Source organism: Cydia splendana, chromosome 7 (genome assembly GCF_910591565.1).
Source record: "Cydia splendana chromosome 7, ilCydSple1.2, whole genome shotgun sequence".
Lineage (NCBI taxonomy): Eukaryota > Metazoa > Arthropoda > Insecta > Lepidoptera > Tortricidae > Cydia > Cydia splendana.
Window position 1 is genome coordinate 1,632,902 of NC_085966.1, and position 25,683 is coordinate 1,658,584.

The 25,683-nt window shown below is 38.4% G+C and overlaps 3 protein-coding genes and 1 long non-coding RNA gene across 4 annotated transcripts in view; 2 read left to right on the forward strand and 2 right to left on the reverse strand.

Moving 5' to 3' along the window:
* LOC134792006 (tubulin alpha-1A chain) overlaps positions 1–9,356 on the forward strand; it is a 34,842-nt gene extending 25,486 nt beyond the window's left edge. The window contains exons 3-9 of the mRNA XM_063763118.1: positions 2,399–2,571; positions 3,045–3,173; positions 3,692–3,862; positions 4,326–4,529; positions 4,781–4,933; positions 6,732–6,844; positions 8,353–9,356. Of these exons, the coding sequence (XP_063619188.1) occupies positions 2,399–2,571; positions 3,045–3,173; positions 3,692–3,862; positions 4,326–4,529; positions 4,781–4,933; positions 6,732–6,844; positions 8,353–8,536 (1,127 nt within the window). The 3' untranslated portion in view covers positions 8,537–9,356. The remainder of the gene's footprint in view (positions 1–2,398; positions 2,572–3,044; positions 3,174–3,691; positions 3,863–4,325; positions 4,530–4,780; positions 4,934–6,731; positions 6,845–8,352) is intronic.
* LOC134792043 (uncharacterized) overlaps positions 1–25,683 on the reverse strand; it is a 314,893-nt gene that overhangs the window by 220,229 nt on the left and 68,981 nt on the right. The window lies entirely within an intron of this gene.
* Positions 11,147–18,256, reverse strand: LOC134791957 (palmitoyltransferase ZDHHC6). Its single transcript, XM_063763051.1, has 8 exons — positions 18,040–18,256; positions 17,507–17,688; positions 17,036–17,120; positions 14,758–14,885; positions 14,083–14,250; positions 13,366–13,572; positions 12,763–12,950; positions 11,147–12,438 (listed from the first exon to the last, which is right to left on the reverse strand). The coding sequence occupies exons 1-8, from the start codon at positions 18,089–18,091 to the stop codon at positions 12,318–12,320; spliced, it is 1,131 nt and encodes a 376-aa protein (XP_063619121.1). The 5' UTR covers positions 18,092–18,256; the 3' UTR covers positions 11,147–12,317.
* Positions 18,614–25,683, forward strand: part of LOC134791997 (moesin/ezrin/radixin homolog 1) — a 91,109-nt gene continuing 84,039 nt past the window's right edge. Inside the window, exons 1-2 of the mRNA XM_063763110.1 lie at positions 18,614–18,741; positions 19,086–19,119. Of these exons, the coding sequence (XP_063619180.1) occupies positions 19,108–19,119 (12 nt within the window). The 5' untranslated portion in view covers positions 18,614–18,741; positions 19,086–19,107. The remainder of the gene's footprint in view (positions 18,742–19,085; positions 19,120–25,683) is intronic.

Below are 25,683 nucleotides of genomic sequence, written 5' to 3' on the forward strand. Positions count from 1 at the left end.
AACTAGTGAACATCAAGACAGAGAAAGAAATATTGGGTCTACAAGTTTCAACACACGTCTGGTTTAAAAAACTACTCATAGTAAACTAGTGATTTTTTGTACCTATTATGAATTAATTTACTTACAAACATAATTTTACGTTTATACAACGTATCTTGCACTTTTTAGGTGTAATAAATTAGTACAACAAACTAGTTTACAAAGCAGGATTTGAATTCAGTGATCACATTTTTGATATCGGTGGTCAAAAAATCCACCGAATCCAAGGAAATCAACACCAGTGATGTCAAAATTAATCGCTTTTTAGCAATTACAGAAATAGCATGAGTGATACAGAGGAGATGTAATAATGATGGATTTACGTACTTTCGACGATTTCTTAAGCAGTTGCATAACGATAAATGCACTAAAACTTTCGGAGTAAATTGCACCACCGATCTCAAAAAAACATAGAACCAAACCCACCGAAGGACGTTGAAACCTTTAAAAAATCACTTTATTATACTGTGACTGTACAGTCACTAGTGAATAGAGTAGAGGTACCTCTACTCTATTCAACGGTTAAGGCACAACTAAAGCATACTATGTTTGAGACACTGAGTTCCTGGTTTACAACTTTGAAGGAGTACCGACATGTTTTGCAAATTACACCGAAATCAGGCACTAGCCCGGGACACATCGTAAATTTGGTTTTATTCAATGAGTTGAGCAAACACATTATTGTGATATAAGGAATATGATAAGTTAACTAATACCTTATGCGTGAATACGCATAATAACTCCGATCTAATGCCTCATCTTGAGTAATATTTTTTTGTTTCATAAAATCTGGGTGCGGGACACTCCCACCGAACATCATTTTTGGCATTTGAATTTTTTTTTCTTGTATTATATAAATAATAAATAAATAATTTGATAGTGTCCCAGACAGAATATAGGCTGAAGATCATGCCTAAATTTATTCAGATTTATTGAACAGTAAATTCAATCATTTATAGCCCCGGACACGTAAAAATGGCCCTCCTGAGAAATGCCCTTTAATGGATTTTAATGGATTTATTAATATTGTATTATAATCTGATCATATTGGTTCATCTCGTTAAAATAGTTATCAATATTATCATAGTATTATTACGTGGTCAACTGGTCATGGTCATTACTTTGTCAGTACGTAACCACTCGTTAATGGTGTCTATTTTCAAGAAGAAATCGCAATAAAACCACGCCCGACGTCAGTAAGGTGACCTCCTCTCCTCTCTGAATTTTCATGACAAATGAAGGGCTAAAGGACGACAAAGGACATGTTAGTATTGTTAGTCCTTTACAACATAATTTATATTTAGCGGTAACCTTTACGACACTATCTTTGAACTTCTATTTTGTAACTGGTCATTTACGCCCCTTGAGCTAAGCTGTTTTTGCAAGCTCATAGTGTAAAAATTGGGTCGTAAAGGCAACTTTTTACGAGATATCGAAGTGCTTGGAATTCTGAACAAAACTGTATATTTATTTATTTAATCGTATGGCATATCTGAATACGAATAGGTACTAACATGGGTTCTAGTGCAGATATGTTAATGTTGGTTGCCACAAAGAACTTGGAACATTTTCTTACAACACACTTCGTCAAAAGAACGGTATAACGGTAGGAACAAAATCATCATTACATTCCTAACATCTCAAACGCATGGTGAACGAACTACAAATATCAATTAAGTTATTTAAACTGCAGCCGTAATGCAGGCCACTTATGACTGAGTGCTCTCTCCAATAAAGATGTTAATCTTGGCTGATACACTTGGGATTGAGTTTCCGAGGAGCTTGTTTAATTAAAGATGTTTGTTGAGCTTTATTGATGTTACAAAGTTTTTGAGAGAGATAGTTAGGTTGTACCCACCTTACCTACCTTAGGTATGATTGGTAAGTATATAGGTATGATTCATCTCGAGTGAATTTAAAAATATTCGCATTGATGCCCTACAAAGCGATTAACGGTTAACCGATAACCGTTTTCACTTTTTTGACTGTTGTAATATGATGACAAGTTGACAACTTATATCATCTCGAGGGTCAAAAATAAATTCGGCACAGTATTTTGTCGCAGTCTTTGTGTTGGTCTGTCAAATAGAAATGGTTTCGAGTATAAGGTTAGACAGTTTCTCAAGACTTTCTAAGGAAGTTATGACACCATCGTTGCATCCGGAGCATCAGCTTGATAAGCGCCTTCTTTTTTTACTCTTAATATGACCCATAGTAGACAACTTCACTGAGAATAAAGAGCAGAATTTGCGACGATAATACCAAAATTTCAGATCCTTTTTATAAGAATTCTAAGCCATTATCCTTTCATCCTGCAAAATATGACTTTAACGCTTATAATTTTGTATTCCTTCCCCAGACGAAGTCCGCACCGGTACATACCGTCAGCTGTTTCATCCAGAACAGCTTATCACTGGCAAGGAGGACGCCGCCAACAACTACGCCAGAGGACACTACACCATCGGCAAAGAAATAGTCGATGTCGTCCTCGACAGGCTTAGGAAGTTAGCTGACCAATGCACAGGTCTTCAGGTGAGTCAGAACTTTTCATGGTAAAGATGCGACTAAAACTAACCGTGGTAACTATCGACAAAGAAATAATTGCCTGTCTGACTAAGCAGGCAAGTCAGAACTACTTATTATTGGCAAGTTTGAAGACAAGTATGCCAGACGAGCAGACGACACTATGCTATTGGCAAAGATGTATTATAGTCGACATTGTCCTTGACAGGATTAGGAAGTTAGCTGACCAATGCACCACGCTTCAGGTGAGCATCAAAAGAGCCGTTTTTGTCCAACACTATGTATATTTTAAACACAACACAATCCCATTTAGTAATTTGCCCAACTCCTGTATGGCAACTTGCAGACACTAAACTGTTAGCAAAGTTGTCTTTATTGATGGAACAATAACAAAAAGCTACATCCAATAATAAACTGCATTGAGAATGAATTCCTAAAATTCCAAAGCATACAAATTCTACTACCTTACTTATCTGTTTCAGGGCTTCCTGGTGTTCCACTCGTTTGGCGGAGGCACCGGATCCGGCTTCACCTCGCTGCTGATGGAGCGCCTCTCCGTCGACTATGGCAAGAAGTCCAAGTTGGAGTTCTCTATATACCCCGCACCTCAGGTAACATACCTACTTATACGATTAACCCACATATTATGTCACTTTTAATTCATGAATCAGAATACCTAGATACTTTTTAAATAGCAGATCCATCAACTTTTTTTACCTAGTTTAGGGGTTAGCCAATAATAGCCATATTGTGCAACATACTACTAGTAAATAATTGCAGCTGAAAGTAGAAGTAATAAAATCCACCAGTATCACATATAAAATATGCCTTACGGCGAAATGCTCTTAGAAGAGAATCTACTTCATACAATACTATGACCACGACCATGTATTGCATGCGCGTTAAAATTAAGAATGTCTACCTAGTTACTCACATACACACTGTCTGAAAGGTAATTAAAAGCACGTTCGTTTCTATGATCAGCACCTAACACACCTGAGACAACTTCGTTACGGTTATCGGCTCCGATTACCGGACTTAGCCTGTCAGCCTCGGGTCATTGTGCGTGGAACAGACAGACATAAGACAACTTATTCAAAATATTAATGATTTATGCTTTATCACATAGGTGTCAACAGCAGTGGTCGAGCCGTATAACTCTATCCTGACCACGCACACCACTCTCGAACACTCGGACTGCGCTTTCATGGTCGACAACGAGGCCATCTACGACATCTGCCGTCGGAACTTGGACATCGAGCGTCCTACGTACACCAACCTTAACAGGCTGATCGGACAGGTACAGCAATTTTAGTAACTATGCAGAATCAACTTGCAAGGCTGCAGAGACCAACTACTTTCCTGTTTAATTAGTAGGTACCCCAAAGAGTATCTTACTGGGTTGAGAAGATAGAAACATATAGAACGTTACAGGAACGCGGACGTACAAGGAAGGAGTGCGAATGTTGGTGGGAAGTTCAGTTTCAATACCTCACTATCTTCCAATAATAATATAAAATTTTATTAACACCAAATGCTGGATTGTATGAAAAATACTTTCAACCATTACCTAGATATCTCGAGATATACTTAGATACTTACGATTTTGGGCTTTGCCTGAAAATTACAGAAAATAACATTAAAATTAACCTAACACTCTCCATAGGCACATAATCCTCCTGGTGTATTCCGCAGGCTCATCGAAATGACCTCGATGTGCCGAGTATTTCATCTGTAGATAACAAACTGTTTCCAATTTCCAGATCGTATCCTCCATCACAGCCTCCCTCCGCTTCGACGGCGCCCTCAACGTGGACCTAACGGAGTTCCAGACCAACTTGGTGCCGTACCCGCGCATCCACTTCCCATTGGCTACCTACGCGCCCGTCATCTCGGCGGAGAAGGCGTACCATGAACAGCTGACGGTTGCCGAGATTACTAACGCTTGCTTCGAGCCTGCCAACCAGGTGAACACTTTACAAGAAACAAGGTTTTATTTACATTTAATAGCTTGCCTCGAAGACTGTTTGCCTTTTTCCCGTAAAACTGCTGAAAAGTCCACCTCCTCAAATCGATGATGAGGGTTACGATTCCTCTCAAGTAGCGCAAGTAAGCATCTACTTGACTCCTCGCCATTTACTTCTTTGGCATCACAAAGTGTACCATAAAAGACATTCGAATAATACTTAGTGATCAAGTTGAAACCCTTGTATACCAGATGGTGAAATGCGACCCTCGCCACGGCAAGTACATGGCGTGCTGCATGCTGTACCGGGGAGACGTGGTGCCCAAGGATGTGAACGCGGCCATCGCCACCATCAAGACCAAGAGGACCATCCAGTTCGTGGACTGGTGCCCCACAGGATTCAAGGTAACTTTCATGGACTTGGATATGTGCCACTTCACTTCCCAGTCACAATCAAACCACTAGAGATCTCATATTATTATCGTTGTATAGGTTATATGTATTATTTTGGAGTAATCTTCTCCTAGATGGATTGCAAACCAATTGCAATGCTAATTGTTAAATAGAAATAGAAATAGAAATATCGTTTATTTGCCAGAAATGTGGTACATAAATTAGGTGGTAACATTCATCTTAAATCGAACATCACATCTCATCTGTTCTTTTCTTTTGTATCTTTTTACTGAGGTGTGCCAATAAAGAGTATTCTATCTATCTATTTCTATCTACCATCTGCTCTGTGACGAAATAGCTTCTGCCCGACCCCGCTTCCGCCTGATTTTGAGTTCCGGAAACCCAGAATGGAGTTTCCGTAAGGCGCGAGTAGGGTCCAACCTGAAATAAGCGGCAGATTCCTGCAGCCGACCTGTCTGCACACGTATTGGCTCGCCTTTCTTGTGGGATAAGACAGTGAAGCCGAGAGGGTAATGCAGGTGCTGGGCATCCCTGCGTTTCCTTAATTCCGTCCCAGGCGGTGTAATGTCTTACACCATAAATCGTCTGCAATTAGATGCAAAGGCCAATGATGATAACTGTATTACGGCATAAAGTGACACAGAAATCAAATTTCTTGATAGGACCAAAAAGAATAGATAGTAAGGTGTATTCGGGTAATACCGAATGTCGGATAATTCCGAAATTCAGATGAAAATCACCCTTAATTCCCTCATAATAAAGGTCTCTTTTCGGAATTATCCGACAGTTTTCGACATTCGGAATTACCCGAGTAAACCTTATAGTATAAAACTTTGGAGACCACTGCTCTAGAATACCACTGTCCCTTATCAGTTCCGACTAATTATGGCAACCCTAAGTATAGAGGGGTCCTGTCATAGTAAATTTTGTAGTCACTGTTAATTCACTGCCATCTATCGACACACGACTAAAACTCAAAATAAACACGTATAAAATTATCAAAAAAATTTATATTTATATGGATAAATGATTTTATTATTTTTATATCATTTTGACCCATGTTCATTCACTGATATCTATGTGTTAAAATTGTTAAATATGAAACGGTGTCGTCACGCCATCTAGCCGAGAATAGGCCAATGGTGTGTGCGTCATCTATCCGAGAATAACTTTTACTCGATTTCCGAGGCACGTTTTTAGGGTTCCGTACCCAAAGGGTAAAACGGGACCCTATTACTAAGACTCCGCTGTCCGTCCGTCCGTCCGTCTGTCACCAGGCTGTATCTCACGAACCGTGATAGCTAGACAGTTGAAATTTTCACAGATGATGTATTTCTGTTGCCGCTATAACAACAAATACTAAAAACAGAATAAAATAAAGATTTAAGTGGGGCTCCTATACAACAAACGTGATTTTTGACTGAAGTTAAGCAACGTCGGGCGGGGTCAGTACTTGGATTTTTTTTCGCCGTTTTTTGCATTATGGTACGGAACTCTTCGTGCGCGAGTCCGACTCGCACTTACCCGGTTTTTTCCTTAGACTTATTCATCTTATACGAAGTTATATATGTCTTTGATAGGACTAAAAATGTATAAGGTACCCGCGCCAAAGACAAAAAGTCTGTGACTTTATAACAAGCCGATTTTACTCACACACATGAGGACGCGCGCGAGCGCACATTTTTGTAATTCGGAAAACGGATTTTGGGGAGCCTGAATACATGTATTTGAGGATAATTAGTTTCCCTGCGGTTAAATTAATGTATAATTAAATTTTACTTGTGTTCAGGTGGGTATCAACTACCAGCCGCCGACGGTGGTCCCTGGTGGTGACCTGGCGAAGGTGCAGCGAGCCGTCTGTATGTTGTCCAACACCACCGCCATCGCTGAAGCCTGGGCCAGGTATGTATGCTTGTCTGACTGTAGACATCAGTTACTGAAGGTTCCTGACCTGGCGGTGACCTGGCGAAGGTGCAGCGCGCCGTCTGTATGTTGTCCAACACCACCGCCATCGCTGAAGCCTGAGCCAGGTATGTATGCTTGTCTGTCTGTAGACATCAACTACTGAAGGTTCCTGACCTGGCGAAGGTTCAGCGCGCCGTCTGTATATTGTCCAACACCACCGCCATCGCTGAAGCCTGAGCCAGGTATGTATGCTTGTCTGACTGTAGACATCAGTTACTGAAGGTTCCTGACCTGGCGGTGACCTGGCGAAGGTGCAGCGCGCCGTCTGTATGTTGTCCAACACCACCGCCATCGCTGAAGCCTGAGCCAGGTATGTATGCTTGTCTGTCTGTAGACATCAACTACTGAAGGTTCCTGACCTGGCGAAGGTTCAGCGCGCCGTCTGTATATTGTCCAACACCACCGCCATCGCTGAAGCCTGAGCCAGGTATGTATGCTTGTCTGACTGTAGACATCAGTTACTGAAGGTTCCTGACCTGGCGGTGACCTGGCGAAGGTGCAGCGCGCCATCTGTATGTTGTCCAACACCACCGCCATCGCTGAAGCCTGAGCCAGGTATGTATGCTTGTCTGTCTTTAGACATCAACTACTGAAGGTTCCTGACCTGGCGAAGGTTCAGCGCGCCGTCTGTATGTTGTCCAACACCACCGCCATCGCTGAAGCCTGAGCCAGGTATGTATGCTTGTCTGTCTGTAGACATCAACTACTGAAGGTTCCTGACCTGGTGGTGACCTGGCGAAGGTTCAGCGCGCCGTCTGTATGTTGTCCAACACCACCGCCATCGCTGAAGCCTGGGCCAGGTATGTATGCTTGTCTGTCTGTAGACATAAACTACTGAAGGTTCCTGACCTGATGGTGACCTGGCGAAGGTGCAGCGCGTTGAGTGTATGTTGTCCAACACTATTGCCATCGCCGAGGCCTGGGCCAGGTATGTATGCTTGATTGCTTGTCTGTTTGGACGTCATCATCATCATAATCAATGAGAGATTTCCTTGGCCATATACAAATTCTATCAGGACTAAGTATCTGAAATATTCATAAACCAAATATATTTAGCTCATGAATTCATGCGTGTGATATAGACGTATGAGAAAACATTAGTTTGGTAATGGTGTTTTCTACGTCTTGGTGAAATCCGAAGATCACAAATTCCACTGCTTACCACCTTTGAATATCTAGAGTTAGACCAAGATAAGTCTGCAACTATTTTAATAGATCAAAATCGTTGCAGACTTATTTTGATGTCTTCTACGTCTTGGTGAAATCCGATGATCCCAATATCCACTGCTTACCCCTATATATCTATTAGAGTTAGACCAAGATAAGTCTGCAACGATTTTAATAGGTCAAAATCGTTGCAGACTTATTTTGATGTCTTCTACGTCTTGGTGAAATCCCAAGATCCATTGCTTACAATCTCTTACTTACTATCTTTTCCTCCGCAGACTTGACCACAAATTCGACCTGATGTACGCGAAGCGCGCCTTCGTCCACTGGTACGTCGGCGAGGGCATGGAGGAGGGAGAGTTCTCCGAGGCGCGTGAGGACCTCGCCGCGCTCGAGAAGGACTACGAGGAGGTCGGAGTCGACTCCACTGAGGGGGAGCTCGATGAGGAGAATGAGTATTAAGAGGTTAGGCGGGTTGCCAGATCAGAACAGAATTATCTCTAGGTAAAATGGATCATTGAAGGGTTGAGAGCTACGATCGTTGCTCCCGATATGAACTCCAAAATTATGACATTTATCTGGCAACCCTAGTTAGGTGCGTGAGCATTGACTACCTACATTTTGAGCAATACGTGACTGTTAAGTGTTACACCTTTATGAATTATACCTGGGCCGTGGTAAAGATAAAAAAACTAGATACTTACCCTTGACACAAGAAAAGTAAATATTTGGTAGCAAGACTAATGCAATGCATTAAATTTCTTATTTTAGAGACTTTGGATTAAAAATAACTTCCTGGGTACGTTCTATGGTCTAAACAAGGTGTAGACATAAAAAAAAGTTGGTCACCATAGTCAATGCTTATGATCCATAACCTAAACTTTAGTAACAGAGGAGATTAACTCTATTAACAATAAAAAATCCTTAATGAATGATTTAATAATTGTGGATCATTTTTCTTCTAAATGTTATTGAGATTGTTTGATACAAATCGTCAAATTTCCTTTGTTTTCGTCAATTTAATAACTAAGATAGCATTAAGACTCGAGCTTGACTGAAACGCTAACAGTGCAAACTTTCGGAAAGTATTTTCAAATGAAAGTTTATGTCTGTGTTATGTTTAACTGCATTTATTAATTGTAACAAACGTGATAATATAATAACGTGGATTTAATATAGTTTAACGCTAGAGCTAACTTATTTGAGTTCTTGTTTATGTGGTGAGAATTTTTGTACGTAGGTTTACGGATGTTTTTAATGCACAATAAACATTTTACACATTTATTCTTTTTTTATTTTTCCTATATTTTTACTAGATTAGATTAGATTAGACGATTTATTTCATGAAAGACAATTACATAATAAGTTTGCATTGATGTCAAAAATATAAGAATTTCTATCATGATCGTCAAAGTAAAATAAAATAAAAATGAAAAGAAAAAATGAAAATAATAACAATAATAATGAAATAAGATTATAGGCAATAAGGATTGTCGACACAATTAGAATAAGAGTAAGTAGGTAAATACTTACAAATCCAAAATATAAATTCACAAACAAAATACAAGTAATATCTCCCAATAAGAATCGTCAACACATAACAATATAAAAAAAAAAACATATATAGTATCTCCCAATAAGGATCGTCTTTATGATAAAGAAAACAATGTCAATAAGAATAAAACAATTTCTGAATCAAAATGTCATTTCCATGAACTCCTTTACTGAGTACACGGGGTTTTCCAACAAAAGGTTTCTCAATTTACGCCTGAATATTTCGTCGCATTGCTCGTTTCTTATCTCGGCAGGTAGGTGCTCGAAATAAGTAGGTCCGATGATTCGTGGGTTCCTTTTTGAAAGCACCAAGCGACGAGGAACTGTCCTAAGACGACCTGTGTTACGCAGTTGTTTACCTGGACAATCTACACGAGAAAATTGAGCAATATTGTTTCTGACGTATATTATTCTTTGACCTATATTTCATTTTTATTTTAATTTGACGATCATTATGACATATCCATGCTTACTGTATTGACATTGTTTTTACATTTTATATTATTTGACATTGTTAAAAAATTTAGTTAATTAATTGATTGCTTATAATAGTTATAATGGTTTTTAAATTGTGTACTTATTGCTTGACATTTGTATAATTATAATCAATTCTTATTTTCCTACTTGACGATCATAATATAAATTCGTATAGATTAGTGTAAAATAATTTATATTGTAATTTCATATTATGAAATAAATAAATCTAAATCTATTAAGTCAAACAGGTGTTGTGAGTAGTGAGTCATTATGCGTTCCGAAATAAAAAGTTCTTTACATGGGTGTCTCTGTTTTACTCCAGCAAGTGTACGAATTGCTCTCTTCTGAACTATCAGGACTCTTTTGGCATCAGTGGAGTTACCCCAAATGAGCGAGCCGTACGACATAATAGAATGGAAGTGAGCAAAGTACACCTGCTTTAGAACTTCCTTCGAGATAAGTGGATTCATCTTTCGCAACGCATAGACTGCACTACCTAACCTGTCACAGACGCTGTCAACATGGTGCTTCCAGTTAAGGTTACTGTCAACTATAAACCCGAGAAACCTACTCTCATTGCACACTGGCATCGGACACATCGGACTAATACCGCAGAATAAATAATAGTACTACCAGCAAGTACTACTATACAGAATAGACACTTCCTACGAAACCGAAGTTTGACAGCGATTCAGGGACGAATCATGCTGTCCCTTTCGGCTATTTAGGGTTGTTAAAATTCAAGTCATTATCTTATCTGTGGTCGTGCACGCAAAGGGACGTCAAGTTGTGTCAACCCTAATAATTGCTCGGAGCAATGCGGAGCCCTTTCGGGCATTCTCGGCTCCGTACAAATCAAATGGCACCTCATGGGTCATGGATTAAAATCGGCTTAGTAGCTTTGAAGTTACGAGTTTACAATAAAATCATAACTCTTCCTTTCGTAGTCAAGTATAAAGTGACGCTATTTCGGATGCGGCGCAATTTTGATAACCGTCTTCGAGCGGAAGACAAATACAGGCAATAAAAAATAACAGACTCATATTCGAATAAAGTTTATTTACATAAATAAATGTACAAAACTACGCAGTATACATAGAGTCCATACATACCACGTAAATATCGCGTCATACAACATTTCATACATTTTTATAAACCACGTCTAAGGATAAGATACCTGTATTAAGAGATCTTGTTACATCCATAAGAAACCTTTATTTGTGACGTTATCTGTGAAAAGGGACCTTATTGTCAATGGCGCTTACGCCATTATTATTAACGATGCTCCGATATAAATACAATGCCGCGCGACGCTGTGCGGCGTAAGCGCCATCGACAATAAGGTCCCTTTTCATAGATAATGCCCCATTTGTGTCATAGTGACCTAAATCTATATCAATATATGTAATCATATCCATTCTAGGATTTACCTAAGCTTTTTACAATTGGATGTATAATGGTATGTAGAAACAATACTGAATATATTAGTATAAAAATAATGGCATGGCATTAAAAACAATTTATATAACATAAAAAAATAGTTACTTGTATTTGCATTATACCATTATTTTATAACTTCTGGGGTTATGCCGTTGGCAGCAAAAGAATACTTATTACTTATAAGACTTTATCACTTTATTGCAATTTTCTTCTAAGTACAACAAAATAGTAACTTTCAGTTCGAAACAGGATTCGTGTAAGTTTTTTTTTGTAAATTGAGCACTTTCTATCGTTTTAACATCGCGCATAAGGCCATAATAGCCACTGGAAAATGCATTTAATTGTTTATCCTATTAATCGTAACAAACTCTTAATTCAAACTGTTTTTTCAACGGCCGTTACGCGTAGAAGGGCAGCGTTCAGAAAAAATATAATTGTCGCAACGAATAAACAGGTTGCAACCATTTACGTTTACAAAAAGTTAACTCTGGGTATCATCTATTGTATAAATACTTGCCGTGATGACAGAGCCGGATCGATCAATCGGCAAATTACGCAGTCACTTTACCACGTCTAGAAAGCACAAAAATCTCAAGAATCGATCGGATCTGACGGAGATAGGGCACCACGGTCTAGATGCGTTTTAATCTGGGACCGCGTGCCAATAACGCAAAACGACGTAAAAATTCACTTCAAGAGCACAGAATATTGAACATAGAATTCACTAGGTCATTAGGTAATGTTACCTCTATATGCTAGTGTTGTAGTCGTGCTAGTCGTGGTGAGGCTTGAGGCGCAGCAGGTCGGTGGGCACGGCGGCGGCGCGCGGGAACCAGCCGCGCGGGCCCCGACCCGCGCCGCTCTCCTCCACGCGCTCGCCGAACAACCAGTGTCTAAAAATGGCACGGGATAGTACTTTATTACAAAGGTTGGGATACAAGGAATGTTCGCAAATAGCGGCTTTCCGTCGAAATATGATCAAAAATGAAGGTGGCCTGAGGCACGATAAACAGCAATATTACATAAACAGTACATAAACTGGCTAGACTAACTTCCTCCTCGTTCCCTCATCGATTTATTTTAATTACCCAAATCGTTTATACTCGTACCACACTTTCGAAATGTTTAGAGTATCAAAGAACATACACTTGAAATCGGGCGACTGAGTGTATGTTTGTAATGTATGTCTATATCTTTGATAAAAACAAATTACTCACTTTCTCTGCCTTGTAGCTCTTATAACGTCACCCGGCTGCAAGGGTAGACGGGGCTCATCTGTACACGGAGCCGCCAGAGCAGCCCTCGGCCTGCTGAAGATGGGCACCCAGCGACCAGAGTAGTTGGCCACGGCCGTGTAAAGACGGGAGCGAACGCGCTTGTCCGCTTTTTGGGCTAGCTGTTCAAGCTGGAATAGGAAGAGGAATATTTTTTACAGTTCTAAAGCAAAGTAAATAATGCGTCGAACACCAAAACCGAAGACCAGCAGGCATAGAGCCAGAGCCACCACTATAAACGTTATAATTATAATCTGACAATCATTGAGCTCTACAATTTGGTGCCGTGACCAGGATTCCTAAAGCAAAATGCCTTAAATCACGTTTTGCTGCCATTTCGGCATATTCTTCTTATGGTACCGGTAAAAAAATGCTTTCAGAGAAGTTTAAAAGGACGGCATTTGGTCCCTGTGACCAGGGCATAATTAAATAGATATGTAGTACCAGCCTACTGGTCCCCCAGTGTCTTACAAAATATCTGATACTATTATTATAGCAAGTATGACGAATCGTTCTTAAAAAGCGAAGGCTTGAACTGATACTTACTGTAAGATCATATTGCCCGCAACCCTCCTTCACCGGCCACGTTAATCCATCATACAGATGTCCATTGAATACAATATGCCAGTTATCCTTCCACCCCCGATCGTAGGGAAACACGAAGGCTGGTAGACCGGCTTCCTGACGCCGGCAGACTGCTTTTTCTAGGATCCAGTCTTCTATTGTGGTGCGGTTGCGAAGGATGCTTCGGATCTGGTTAAGAAATTGAAGGTTTATCTTAAGGTCAACTGTTTATATGTTAAGGGAAGTAGAAAGTAGTTTTAACCTCCGACGACAAAAGAGTGGTGTTACATGTTTGACGCCAATGTCTGTCTGTCTGTCTGTATGTATGTCTGTCTGTGGCATTTAGCTCTCTTAGCTATGTTTGGTGGAAATCGATGGAACCCAGCTGTTTGAAGAGTATCAGCTCCTGTCCAAAATTATGTAAGGCATTTTTGGCATAAATTGTTTTTTTGTCATATAGAGTAAGGGATTTTTAAAAATATTATTTTAATAGTTATTGTATATGTGATTTTTTTTAATTTGAGCATTACTTACTCCAAGTATGTTATTGGCCTACAAACTTCCAACTAAGCGAACTTAGCCAACGCAGTGCAAGTGTCATTTTAAACGTCAAACTTCTACGAAATTATGACGTATAAATAACACTTGCATTGCGTGGGCTATCAAAATCGCTGCAGATTTTTCTTGGTCTAACTCTACCTGTAGAAACAGCAGTGTACCGACAGCAAGCACGACGCCGACACACATGCCGATGGCGAGTAACGTCAGCAACAGCGTCGGGAGCGTCAGCAGCACGCGAGGAGCGCGTATGCCGCTCTGGACGTACCATGCCCGGTTTAGAGCGTGGTACATGCAGATTGACAGGACCTGAGAATGGTACAAAAATAAGTAAGTAGATAAATATTCTTTATGGCACCACATATTCAAACAGATTTACAATATAGACACAGGTAGCAACAGGCGATCTTATTACTGTAAGCGATATCTTCCAGACAACCTTAGGGAAATAAAAACTTAAGTATAAAATATAAAACATGATTGGCAGCAAAAGTAATCAGTAAAAAAAACCTTTCGTTAAATGTATGCAAAAACACGCAAGTATAATGGGATAGCACTGATTGACTAGCGCGTTATTATTTCACAGATTCGCAAAGCAATATTTTTATTACGGATTCCCGCAAAGTAAAACCTATCCTATAACCCCCTTATTCATAAAACTTTACGGGCCTGATTTAGTTAAATTATGTTTTGTCCCTTTCTTACAAACACATAACTCAAAATGACAGATAAAGACAAACGATTATCAGCTAATTCAGGCCAGTAACGCGTTACGCGAATAACGCCATAATACTATTAAAGTCTCAGTTAACTTACAATAGAAGCCTGAAGACAGCCTAGCACGGCGAACATGAGGAAATGCGTGAAGTACGCGTGGTTGGCGTGGCCCACGCAGCAGTTGATCCATGGGCAGTGGTGGTCCATTTTTAATATACATCGCCCACCTAGTAGAGGTAGGTAGATTTCATTTATTATCCGAGGTAGAGACAAGATTGTGGACCACTGACGTGGGTCTGCATTCTGCTCTGATGTGCGAGTGGGACATTGCCAATATTGCCATATATATATGTACATTGTAATTGTAATTGTAATTAGCCTTTATTATTGAAGTCAGTTGGTACATAGTATATATTAATTCGGTTTCATAACTTTAACTTCAACTCGTCCTTTGACCTACGGTTCGCAGATGCCCTCATATGTACAATGTACATAGCACTGTCTAGTTTACGCACGGAGCGGCATGCAGATCCAAATACAGTGTGATAACTGCTTTACATTTTATGTGTAAAATGGGGGTGATGTTATGAATAGAAAAGTTAAGTACATGGTTTTAAGAAAGGCTATGTAAGTATGGACGAAGGATTGGGAGTTAGACATAATAGACATATTCAGACTAATACGTATATTACCATCAATTCTGGAAAATGTGCTGTATATTCATAGAAAAATTATTATTATTGCTAAATTGGAGCACTTTGGAATTCGTGGTCAGCTCCTTGAATGGATATCGGACTTTCCAACCCACAGGATATTTAAAGTAAGAGTAGGGAAAACTTTATCAAATGCACACAACGTCTATAGTGGTGTTCCTCGGGGATCAGTGCTTGGACCAATCCTGTTTGGCATATTTATAACAGATTTGAAGAGTGTGGTACAGTCGGAACTGTCAATATTTGCTGATGACACCAAAGTTATGGGTAATCCATTAGTAAGTCACAATATTATCCAAAGCGATTTAGATCGCATAATTCAGTGGACTAAAGACTGGCTCATATCAATATCACTAAATGCTGACAAGTGCACAGTTCTACACATAGGGAAAACAAACCCTAAACTAAATTACCACTTGACTCTGTTCCCCTGCAAGCAGTAGCTAGTCAAAGAGACCTGGGCATCACTGTTTCACATAACTTAAAATGGGACACACATATCACCAAAATCACCAAGAGAGCAAATTCTATGCTGTATATGATCCGGAAAGCATTCCATGTTATTACTAAAGACCTATTTAATAGAATATACAAGTCATATCTTCGTCCTTTACTTGAGTCTGCTTTTCAGATATGGTCCCCCTACTTTAAAAAGGACATTACAATGCTGGAAAGAGTTCAGCGAAGAGCAACTAAAATGGTTGCTTCATTGAAAGATAAACCATATGAAGAACGGCTTCAAGAATTAGGTCTTACAACATTAGAGGACAGAAGGAAGCGAGGCGATCTTATTGAGACTTACAAAATCTTGTCCGGACACTACAATGTTCCAAATATTGAGGACCTATACACATCAAGCCAGAATGTAAGGTTGAGAGGGCACTCTAAAAAACTTGTCAAACCTCCGTGTGCTAGTAACCCTAGAAAACACTTCCTGCCGAATCGTGTGGTAAATGTGTGGAACTCTCTACCAGAAACTGTTGTTAGTGCACCATCGGTCAACACTTTCAAAAATAGACTAGATACACATTTTAGAACTTTAAAAAGTGCAAAATAAAATACAAGTGCTTCGATATACACGCATCAGCTCTAAGAGCTGCTAGTGTATCTAATAAAAAAAGCAATTTGGTTTGTGAACTAATAACATTTTTAGGGTTTCATCCATACCCCAAGGCAGGCGTGGCTCACTCCGCGATTTCGTCGCTTTGCTACAGGTAGCTAAAAGTACATCCGTTCAGCCCCAATTTTGGGGAAAGCCATAAGCCGCGCGTGGCGCTGTCGCCACCTAGCGGCCATATCTATGCTGATCGTAACAGACGCGTTTTGTTAGAGAGTGAGTCTTGTGTACCTAAGGGTAAAAACGGGACCCTATTACTAAGGCTCCACTGTCCGTCTGTCTGTCACCAGACTGTAACTCATGAACCGTGATAGCTAGACAGTTGAAATTTTCACAGATGATGTATTTCTGTTGCCGCTATAACAAATACAAAAAAAAATATATGTATTTAAGTGGGGCTCCCATACAACAAACGTGATTTATTGCCGTTTTTTGCGTAATGGTATGGAACCCTTCGAGCGCGAGCGCTCGCACTTGGCCGGTTTTTTGACAAATATTATGTAATATCTACCTAGTGTGTTGTTTATGTATTGCGCATCACACTTACATTTACTACAATGGTGTGACCGTGGCGCTTTGTATCCATTGCAGATTGTGCAGGCCTGCAGGTTTTCTGAGTCTTTCTCATTTGCCTGTAAAAAACAATGTGAATTATAAACAACAATACACTGTTTCTATCATGTTCTATAAAAATTAACTAATAAAAATTATAGTTACAATAAAACCTTTATCTAAAAAATTACTGATTTCACAAAACAGCACCTATACACTAATTTTATGGTCTTCATCAGCTGTCTTGAAAATGCACAGTCAAGATACTATTTAAATATTCAAATCATTATAACATTTAAGTGTTTCCCCAATTCGTCAATGAGTCCCATCATCAGATTTTTATATTGATTGATGAAAAAAATGAGACCAACTAAACAGTTAATTTAGGGCAGAATGGAAAAAAAGGTAATTTTGTTTTCATAATCAACACATCTAAAAAAAATACCTATAAATAAAATTTACTTACCGGTCTCCACCCCAAAGGCACATATCCCGGTCCCTCAAGCAAAGACTGCAGGAAGTAGTACAAAGTGCCACCGGACAGGAACAGGAACAGGCAAGCATGGATGGCGCCACCGAGGGAGCCCTGCGGCGGCCACCACATGCCGATCAGGTGCACCATGGACCATGTCACAAGCTTTATTATACCTGGAAATAATATATTCTATTCACAATGATCATATTTTATCTTAGTAAAATTTCAACAAGTTAAAAACAAGAATAGGTACTATTTATTCAAATTTCTGTATGAAAATTTGAAAAACAATTGCATAGGTCAGTAGATCGATTTCTCAGATTCTACAAAATTAACATTAAGTAGAAAATAATGAGAGAGGAACGTTTCTTTACCATAAAGCTCTTAGTGCCATTAGCAATTTAGTAGATAATGAAATACTTAAAAAACTATTTACTGTACAAATTCATACTTATTTATACAGCTTTATAGTTTTGATAACATCTATAATGATTCAGGAAAGGATCTTATAATCAAATACATACCCAAAACACAAATGGGACCCCAGTGCAGAATTCTTCGTAAGGAACCAAACATTTTAGGTTATCTAGGCTATTAATTAAGGGCTGTAATTATTTTAGGAGCATTTCTCCTCATGCATTCTCTTCTCTTCACACAATGTGAATAAAATGTACGTAAATAATGGTCCGAAAACGTAAAAAACAACACTCAACGCAAAAGCACCGACCACCGACCGGCTGACATCTGTCATCGACGACAGCTATAGAATGTTACCCGATACGGTTTCCTAATTACCCTATTACATTAAAAGAAAGAAAATTTGTAAGCTGGCAACTGCAGCCTTACCGTAGACAACGTGGAGTCAAAGAATAATCTTTGTCTCGAAGGGTTTAGTCACTTTATTTATTTTATTTCATTTATCTTACAACAAACTATTTATATTTAAGAATGTATGTCATTTTAGTCGCTTTATGTTTTCTTTTATCATAATTATTATATATAAAAAAAGATATAAACTTATACAGTGCACACTGGCAAAATTTTGAAAAAGTGTAACCCTAATTTTGCCAGTTGACAGATATGACAACACCGGTTACCACGTCACGCAGTTGTCTTGTCTGTCACATCGCGATATTTTTGTGGCTCTTTTACGTTTAGGGTGTGTGCATTCTTTATGTGTTGTGCTACTTATGTGGAAAATTAGGTGATATTCTTCCTTTTCCCGGGTAAGTACACTATTTTCACAGTTCGATATCCATGTAAAGTGCTGGTTTGCGGTTCCATTAAGTTACCCTAGATTCTAGTTGAAGTTTTTCTGTGCACATTACACGACCGCCGGCGACTATAATTTTATTGTCATCGCATCAATACGAGTAGATTCTGAGAAAATGCATAGAATAGATCATGTTGCAGCGTGTAACATGCACTGCGCGCGCTCGTAGGCGCTAAGTTATTCACAATTTAGCGAGTGTATGTCACGCGGTGAGGTACATGTCGCCTGCTTAGTTTGCACTATTTGTAGTGGGATGTAGACGGTTCAGTTTCTCTAACGTGTGCTGTGTTGTTGCAGATAGTGATCCTAAACCGCCAAGATGCCGAAATCGGTGAGTTTCGCTTGTTTTTCATGTTATTTCTAGTAACCTATGTTACGAGTGCCGTAGTGGCGAAGAGTGAGCGCGGGCTGCATGTAATCGTGATTTCACCATCGCTATGTGATCGAGCGACAGTACAACTACTAACACACATAAATGCCTAATGTAAACAACTCATACAGGTGCATTTGCGACCATAACATGAAGTATTTTAAAACTTTTAACACTTATCATTCTTATAGGTGTGTTAAAAGTAAAAGTGTGGCTAATGGATGATAACAAATGTTGTAACTAGGTTCTGGGTTATCTGTTTGAAGAAAGATAAGATCAAGATAATTCTATTATGATATGCCAAACATTTCACTTAAGATGGAAATATACCTTGTTGGAAACTTTATTAAAATTTCATGCTTTAGTTGGCTGACCATAAACAATCCTTATCATTTTATGCAGACTTTTTTTTATCAGAGCATCCTGTATGGCAATGACATTGGTGCTTACTCATACTTGATTCATAAAATTAGTGTATTTATTCTGAGTAATTGATGACCAAACATTACCTGTTACTGTATTCTTATTATTTTCCTGTGATTTATTACGAACATGTAGCAAATGTGTTTCTTACAATTGATAGTTAAACATAATATGACATCACTTTGTGACTACAACTCCATTATATGAGTCATTAAAATTGTGAAACTATATCAAATTGAAATGTGCTTAATGTTCAGTTTTAATTTATGAAGTTAGCAGTTGATAATTTTGTTGAGGTACTAAAAATAAATGTTTATCAATTTGTTATCATTCACTGGCGTACCATATTCCTGGATATCTAATTTGCATATAAACATGGCTGAAAATGTTTACTTTTTTAATAACTTAGCTCTACAGTTTCTTAAAGACTTTATTGGCAAGATATAGTACAAAAACATATTATTTAATTTCACTTAATTATTAACCAATAACCAAATACATAATCAATTCAGCTCCCTAATCAAACAGGGATAGTACATTAAATAGGTATTTCAACATCATCAATTATCATTACTCACAGTTGTTTCATTGAAATAATATTAAATTGTTATTTTTTTTTTTTATATATACAAATATGGCAAATCCAGCTGCTGCTACAGTTGCTATTAAATATATCGGAGCCGCCGACATGTTATAAAATATCTGAACATGTACTTTAGTCCCTCGACAATAGAGGCTTTGTTCAGAGATTTGTGGACACTTTAGCCGCTATGATACATGTAAAGGCTACTGAACATTTCATGATGTTCAATATTAAACACATAAATAAATAAATAAAAATTCAAGCCATTTCTTTACACAAATTGACTAAGCGCCACGGTAAGATCATGAAGGCTTGTGTTGTGGGTACTCAGACAACGATATATATAAATACTTAAATACCTAGAAAACAACCATGACATGACTCAGGCACAAATATTTGTGTTCATCACACAAATAAATGCCCTTACCGAACCCAGGTCACTATCCACTAGGCCAGACCGGTCATCAAAACACATAAAGGTGTATTCACACTAGCCTTATGTTTTGCAGATCCTTGGTTATTTAAGCAACGCGCTTGACATAGGCGGCAGTGACAATGTCTTGGTTAGTCACGGTTTTAACCATGTAGTGTTCCGTTTTATTTTTAATTTGCTACATGAATAGCATGCTAGTTTGAGTTGTGAGATTTGTAGTTTATTTTTTGATTTGGAGTTGTTTTTTTTTTGTATATTTCACGTTACATTGCATTGTATTGGTATACTAGTGGTATTTTGATTATTTTTTTTAAGTAATTTAAATTTGCAATTTAGACGAAATTTGAGTTTGGGACAAGTGGGTGGGTGTTTTGCGAAAGGAACAAAGAGACATTTTGCAAATGGGTTTGACTACTATTTTTATTTTAGAGTTGGCCACTGATTATATCCATACAATAAGTTAGTATGTGAAAAGTTTGGATTAACCATCTTAGCATGTTTTTTTTTTTTCTAAGTAACTTGTTTGAGTATTTTTTAGCTTAGTTTTGTTTTTAGTTTTCAGTACAATTTTATTATCCTAATTTTCTTCTTGTTACAAAACTACAATATGTGCCTAACATTAAACAGGGCTTGGACTAGCCCTATACTGCATACCATACCCCATTTCAATTCTCTAGAAGTCTAGACTGTGGTGAAGTTCTGTTTTTACACAGAATATGTTTTTAGCACAAACTAAAACTTGCATGAACCGTATTGCAAAATGATGTCTCCAGTGATTTCTTGTTCTTATTGTATGTTGCCAGTTGTTCTGTACAAGTCCAACATACTGCCACAAACATTGGTTTTAGTGATACAACTCGGACCATTGGTGAACCTTATGCTTTTGTATTAAGGTCTATGATTGGTCACTTGTATGATCCTGCTGGCCAGTTGTGTAAAAGTCCACACAGGGCTTGCATTAACCAGAAAACGCGCGGCCCACTTCCCTACTTCCTTCCTACACGCTCACAAACATTTTTAGTGATACATCAGATCATTAGTGACCCTTATGCCTTTGAAATAAAGTTTAAGATTGGTCATTTCTGTAAAAATCCACACAGGGCGTGCATTAAATAGATAACGCTCGGCCCACTTCTCTACTTCCTTCCTACATGCTGCGTTGACACAACGGCGTTTACAAACAGCAACACTCTTAACTGTACATCGGTGGACCTTATTACAAAAGGCATAATGTCTACCTAAGGACAGTTTTACAGTGTGGGCGATGGTACACGTCTTTTAACGATCTACTTCATGTAGGTACAGTCGCCATCAGATATATCGGAGCGGCCAAGGCGCTCACAAATATCTGAACACGCCTCCATGGTCAAGGCGTTAGAGTGCGTGTTCAGATATTTTTGAGCACATTGGCCGCTCCGATATATCTGATGGCGTACAGTCGCCATAATATAAACAATCACTCCTACCATCGGTGGACCTAATGCATGGTGGTCCTACACATACATATTATAATATTGTCCCTATTGTGACAGACGACGTTATAATATAACATTTTATAACAGACAGTGTGGGACCACCATTAATATTATGTCTTAGAAATGAGCTTTAAGTGTCACTTTGTTACTTACGCGTGTTGTATGAACCTACCGGTAATTCTGCACGCACTGTGAGCTGCAAAAATGCATATCCATTTCAAGAATGCAATTTATTACTTTACATCATTGAATAGTACATAAGTCCACGTCGGCTTCGCACCATTCATATACCAATATACAAAACAAGCGTATAGCCCGCATGATGGAAATCGGTGGATATTCCCAGGACCAGCATATAGTCTGGCAAACCATTTTGTCAGAAAAAGGCGGCAAATTGGAAAAATGTAGACGCGAAGGATCAATTTCAATACTAATTTTGAATTTTGCGTATAGGTTAGGTACTAACTGACAATTTAATTTGTAAGTGACAAATTGCAAGACTTTAATGTATACAAAATAAAAACATATGCGCTATATCACAGAAAATTGATAATCAGTCTGCTATTATTATCACGCCCATGTTACGCCAACTTTAAGATACGGACTAATATTCTGGGGAACTACAACAAAATTTGATTATATTCAAAATGTGTTCAAGACGTTCAAGTACTTAATAGTAATTGTATTTTCATAGTACACGCTTCTGAAGTATGTAACTTATCAATTATCATTATCGTGTAATCGCCATTTTGCGTAACGTTTATTGACTAGTACAAATCGATTTATCCAAAGGTCGCTCTTATCTTACTCACTTTTATTATTATAGAGCATGAAGCGTGCTACTTTCAGTCCGGAGGTCGCTGGTTCAAACCCCGGCTCGTACCAATGAGTTTTTCGGAACTTATGTACGAAATATCATTTGATATTTACCAGTTGCTTTTCGGTGAAGGAAAAAATCGTGAGGAAACCGGACTAATCCCAATAAGGCCTAGTTTCCCCTCTGGGTTGGAAGGTCAGATGGCAGGCGCTTTCGTAAAAACTAGCGACTACGTCAATTCTTGGGATTCGTTGTCAAGCGGACCCCAGGCTCTCATGAGCCGTGGCAAGATGCCGGGATAGCGCGAGGAACGCGAGGAAGAAGAAGAAGAGCATGAGAGAAAAATAAAAGAATAACCACTTTGTAAGTAGGTTGTAGGGGAGTCTGGGAGAGTTGCTCAGGTGGGAGAATAGAACCATGATTTTAGCACTTTGTTAACATTGATTTTAGCACTTATTTAATTTTAAATAAATAACTAAATTCAAAAAGGATAAAATTAATGGTAAAGTGGAACTGCTGGTCTCCGTCAGCAATTCCACTTACCAAACTGGCACTGTTTGAATGCAAATGCTTGATTTGTTGATGAAAATACAAATATTGCTATTTGTGTGTCTATAAGATTTGAGGAGTTCCCTCAATTCCTCATGGATCCCATCAACTGGATTTGACGAAAATAGGACCAACTAAAAACTACATTCTTTTTAACGAAAAAAAAATGGTCCAAATCGGTTTACTTCACACATGACAAGAGTTCTCAGGTCACAAAAAAAAGGTCAGAAAAAAAGTGTCCTAAAAATTCCATACATTTTTCAAACTTTCCTTTTTGTTACCGCCATACAAAGTATATGGGGAAATGGTAACACAATAGGAAAAAAACTCTGGGACATTTTATAATCCCATTAGGATCGAAAGAGCTCGTGATTCTGAGTAGAAATAACACAAAAGTGGCAAAAAGGTCACTATATATAAATATGGCAAAAAATAAAAGAAATGCTCAAATACTTCTGACCGTTAATGTTTGGCTTGTAATTCGAAGGACATAAAGTTGCAAAATGAGGAAAAAGTTGCACAAAATTAAATAATCATCTATCTCTATATCTATCGCTCTGCCATCTTCGGAATAACAGAGATAGGGATACATTAATTTAAATTTAAATTATATATTGTGTCCTGAATCCAATCACCAACGTTTAAACGAAAAAGACTTAAGCCCGATTTAGACGATGCGAGAACTCGCAAGCGAGTTTCATACCATTGCGGGTTTTGATCGGTCGGTTGAATTGGACGTAACCAAACGGTCTACAATGTAACTAAAATCGCATACGAGTTCGCGCGCCGTCTAAATCAGCCCTTAAATTATACTGGAAAAACTTACCCTCTCTTTTTTAATCCGACTGCGAGACGAAAAGATGGTTAAGTTGTTTATTAAATTAAAAATTACAATGTAATACGCTTTATGTGCTAATGTGTTTACCTTTTAAGTGACTGATGTGATATCACTAAAATATCATGAGTCAACAATGTTGCATGAGGCTGTATGAAAAAACTAAGCTGGCTGGTTGGATCACGATTCAATTTAGACGCGACTATGTATTAAAAAAAAAAACATGCAAAAGTTGTGTCTAATAGGGTTGCCAAAAGTTAATTCTCGGACGGTACTGTAATTATAGTTCCGAATAACATTTTAATAAGTACTAGGTTCTGTCTGCGTCTGCATATAAGTTGTTTATAATAAAATCAACCCTCATTTTCACCTCTTCAGGGGGTCTATCGTTACTGTAGACCTTAATAAAGAGATTCAATGAAAACTATACTGCCCTCCTAAGCCGAATAGCGCTATCTCAAAAACCAATGTTTTTGAAAATAGAATTCTCAGTAATAGAAACTAAAGTATAAGTTAGCAATCAATTTTCTTTTGAGATAGCGATCTTTGGCTTATCGGGGCAGTATAGCGAACATATTAGAATCGCAAAAATATTCCTTTTTTTTTAATGTTTTTGTTTCTCTAAAAGTTCGTTAAAGATGACTAGCAGTAATCCGTTTATCCGTTAATATGTAATGTGCGGCGAAGTGTGAAAGCTGAAAGCAAACGCAACCTGACCCTTCTGAGAATTCTAGTTATGCGCTGGTGGCCTAGCGGTAAGAGCGTGCGACTTGCAATCCGGAGGTCGCGAGTTCAAACCCCGGCTCCTACCAATGAGTTTTTCGAAACTTATGTACGAAATATCATTTGATATTTACAAGTCGCTTTTCGGTGAGGGAAAACATCCTGAGAAAAAAGTCAGGAAACGTATTGAAAGGGAACCGGCAGAATTGCATCCATAGGATAAATTAGCTTTTCACTAGAATTGATGGAAGATGGATAACATTAGATCCAATTTCACCGTGGGCGCATTTATCTCACCTCTGTCAACATTTCTTCTTTTAATAAAAAAAGCGCATTTCCTTCGCCTAAGAATCGTACCTTATTATTATTATTTATTATTAGGAGCCTATAATATCCCACTGCTGGGCAAAGGCCTCCCCCCACTTTTTCCAGTCTTCCCGATCCTGTGCAGTCTCTGGCCATTCCCTTCGTAGAATCGTACCTAGGGAATAATAATCAGATCAGTGAAATAGGAAGCTCCTGAGACGGCTCTATATTTTCAATAGAGTCGTGTCTTTTTTGTATGTCCTTCTGATTTGCACATGTCTTTTTACGCTAAACATATTTACTGCAAAATACATAAGTCTCATTTATTATTTACCTTCCTATTCTTCTTTAAGCTTGTTGTTAATTACTTCATACCATAAT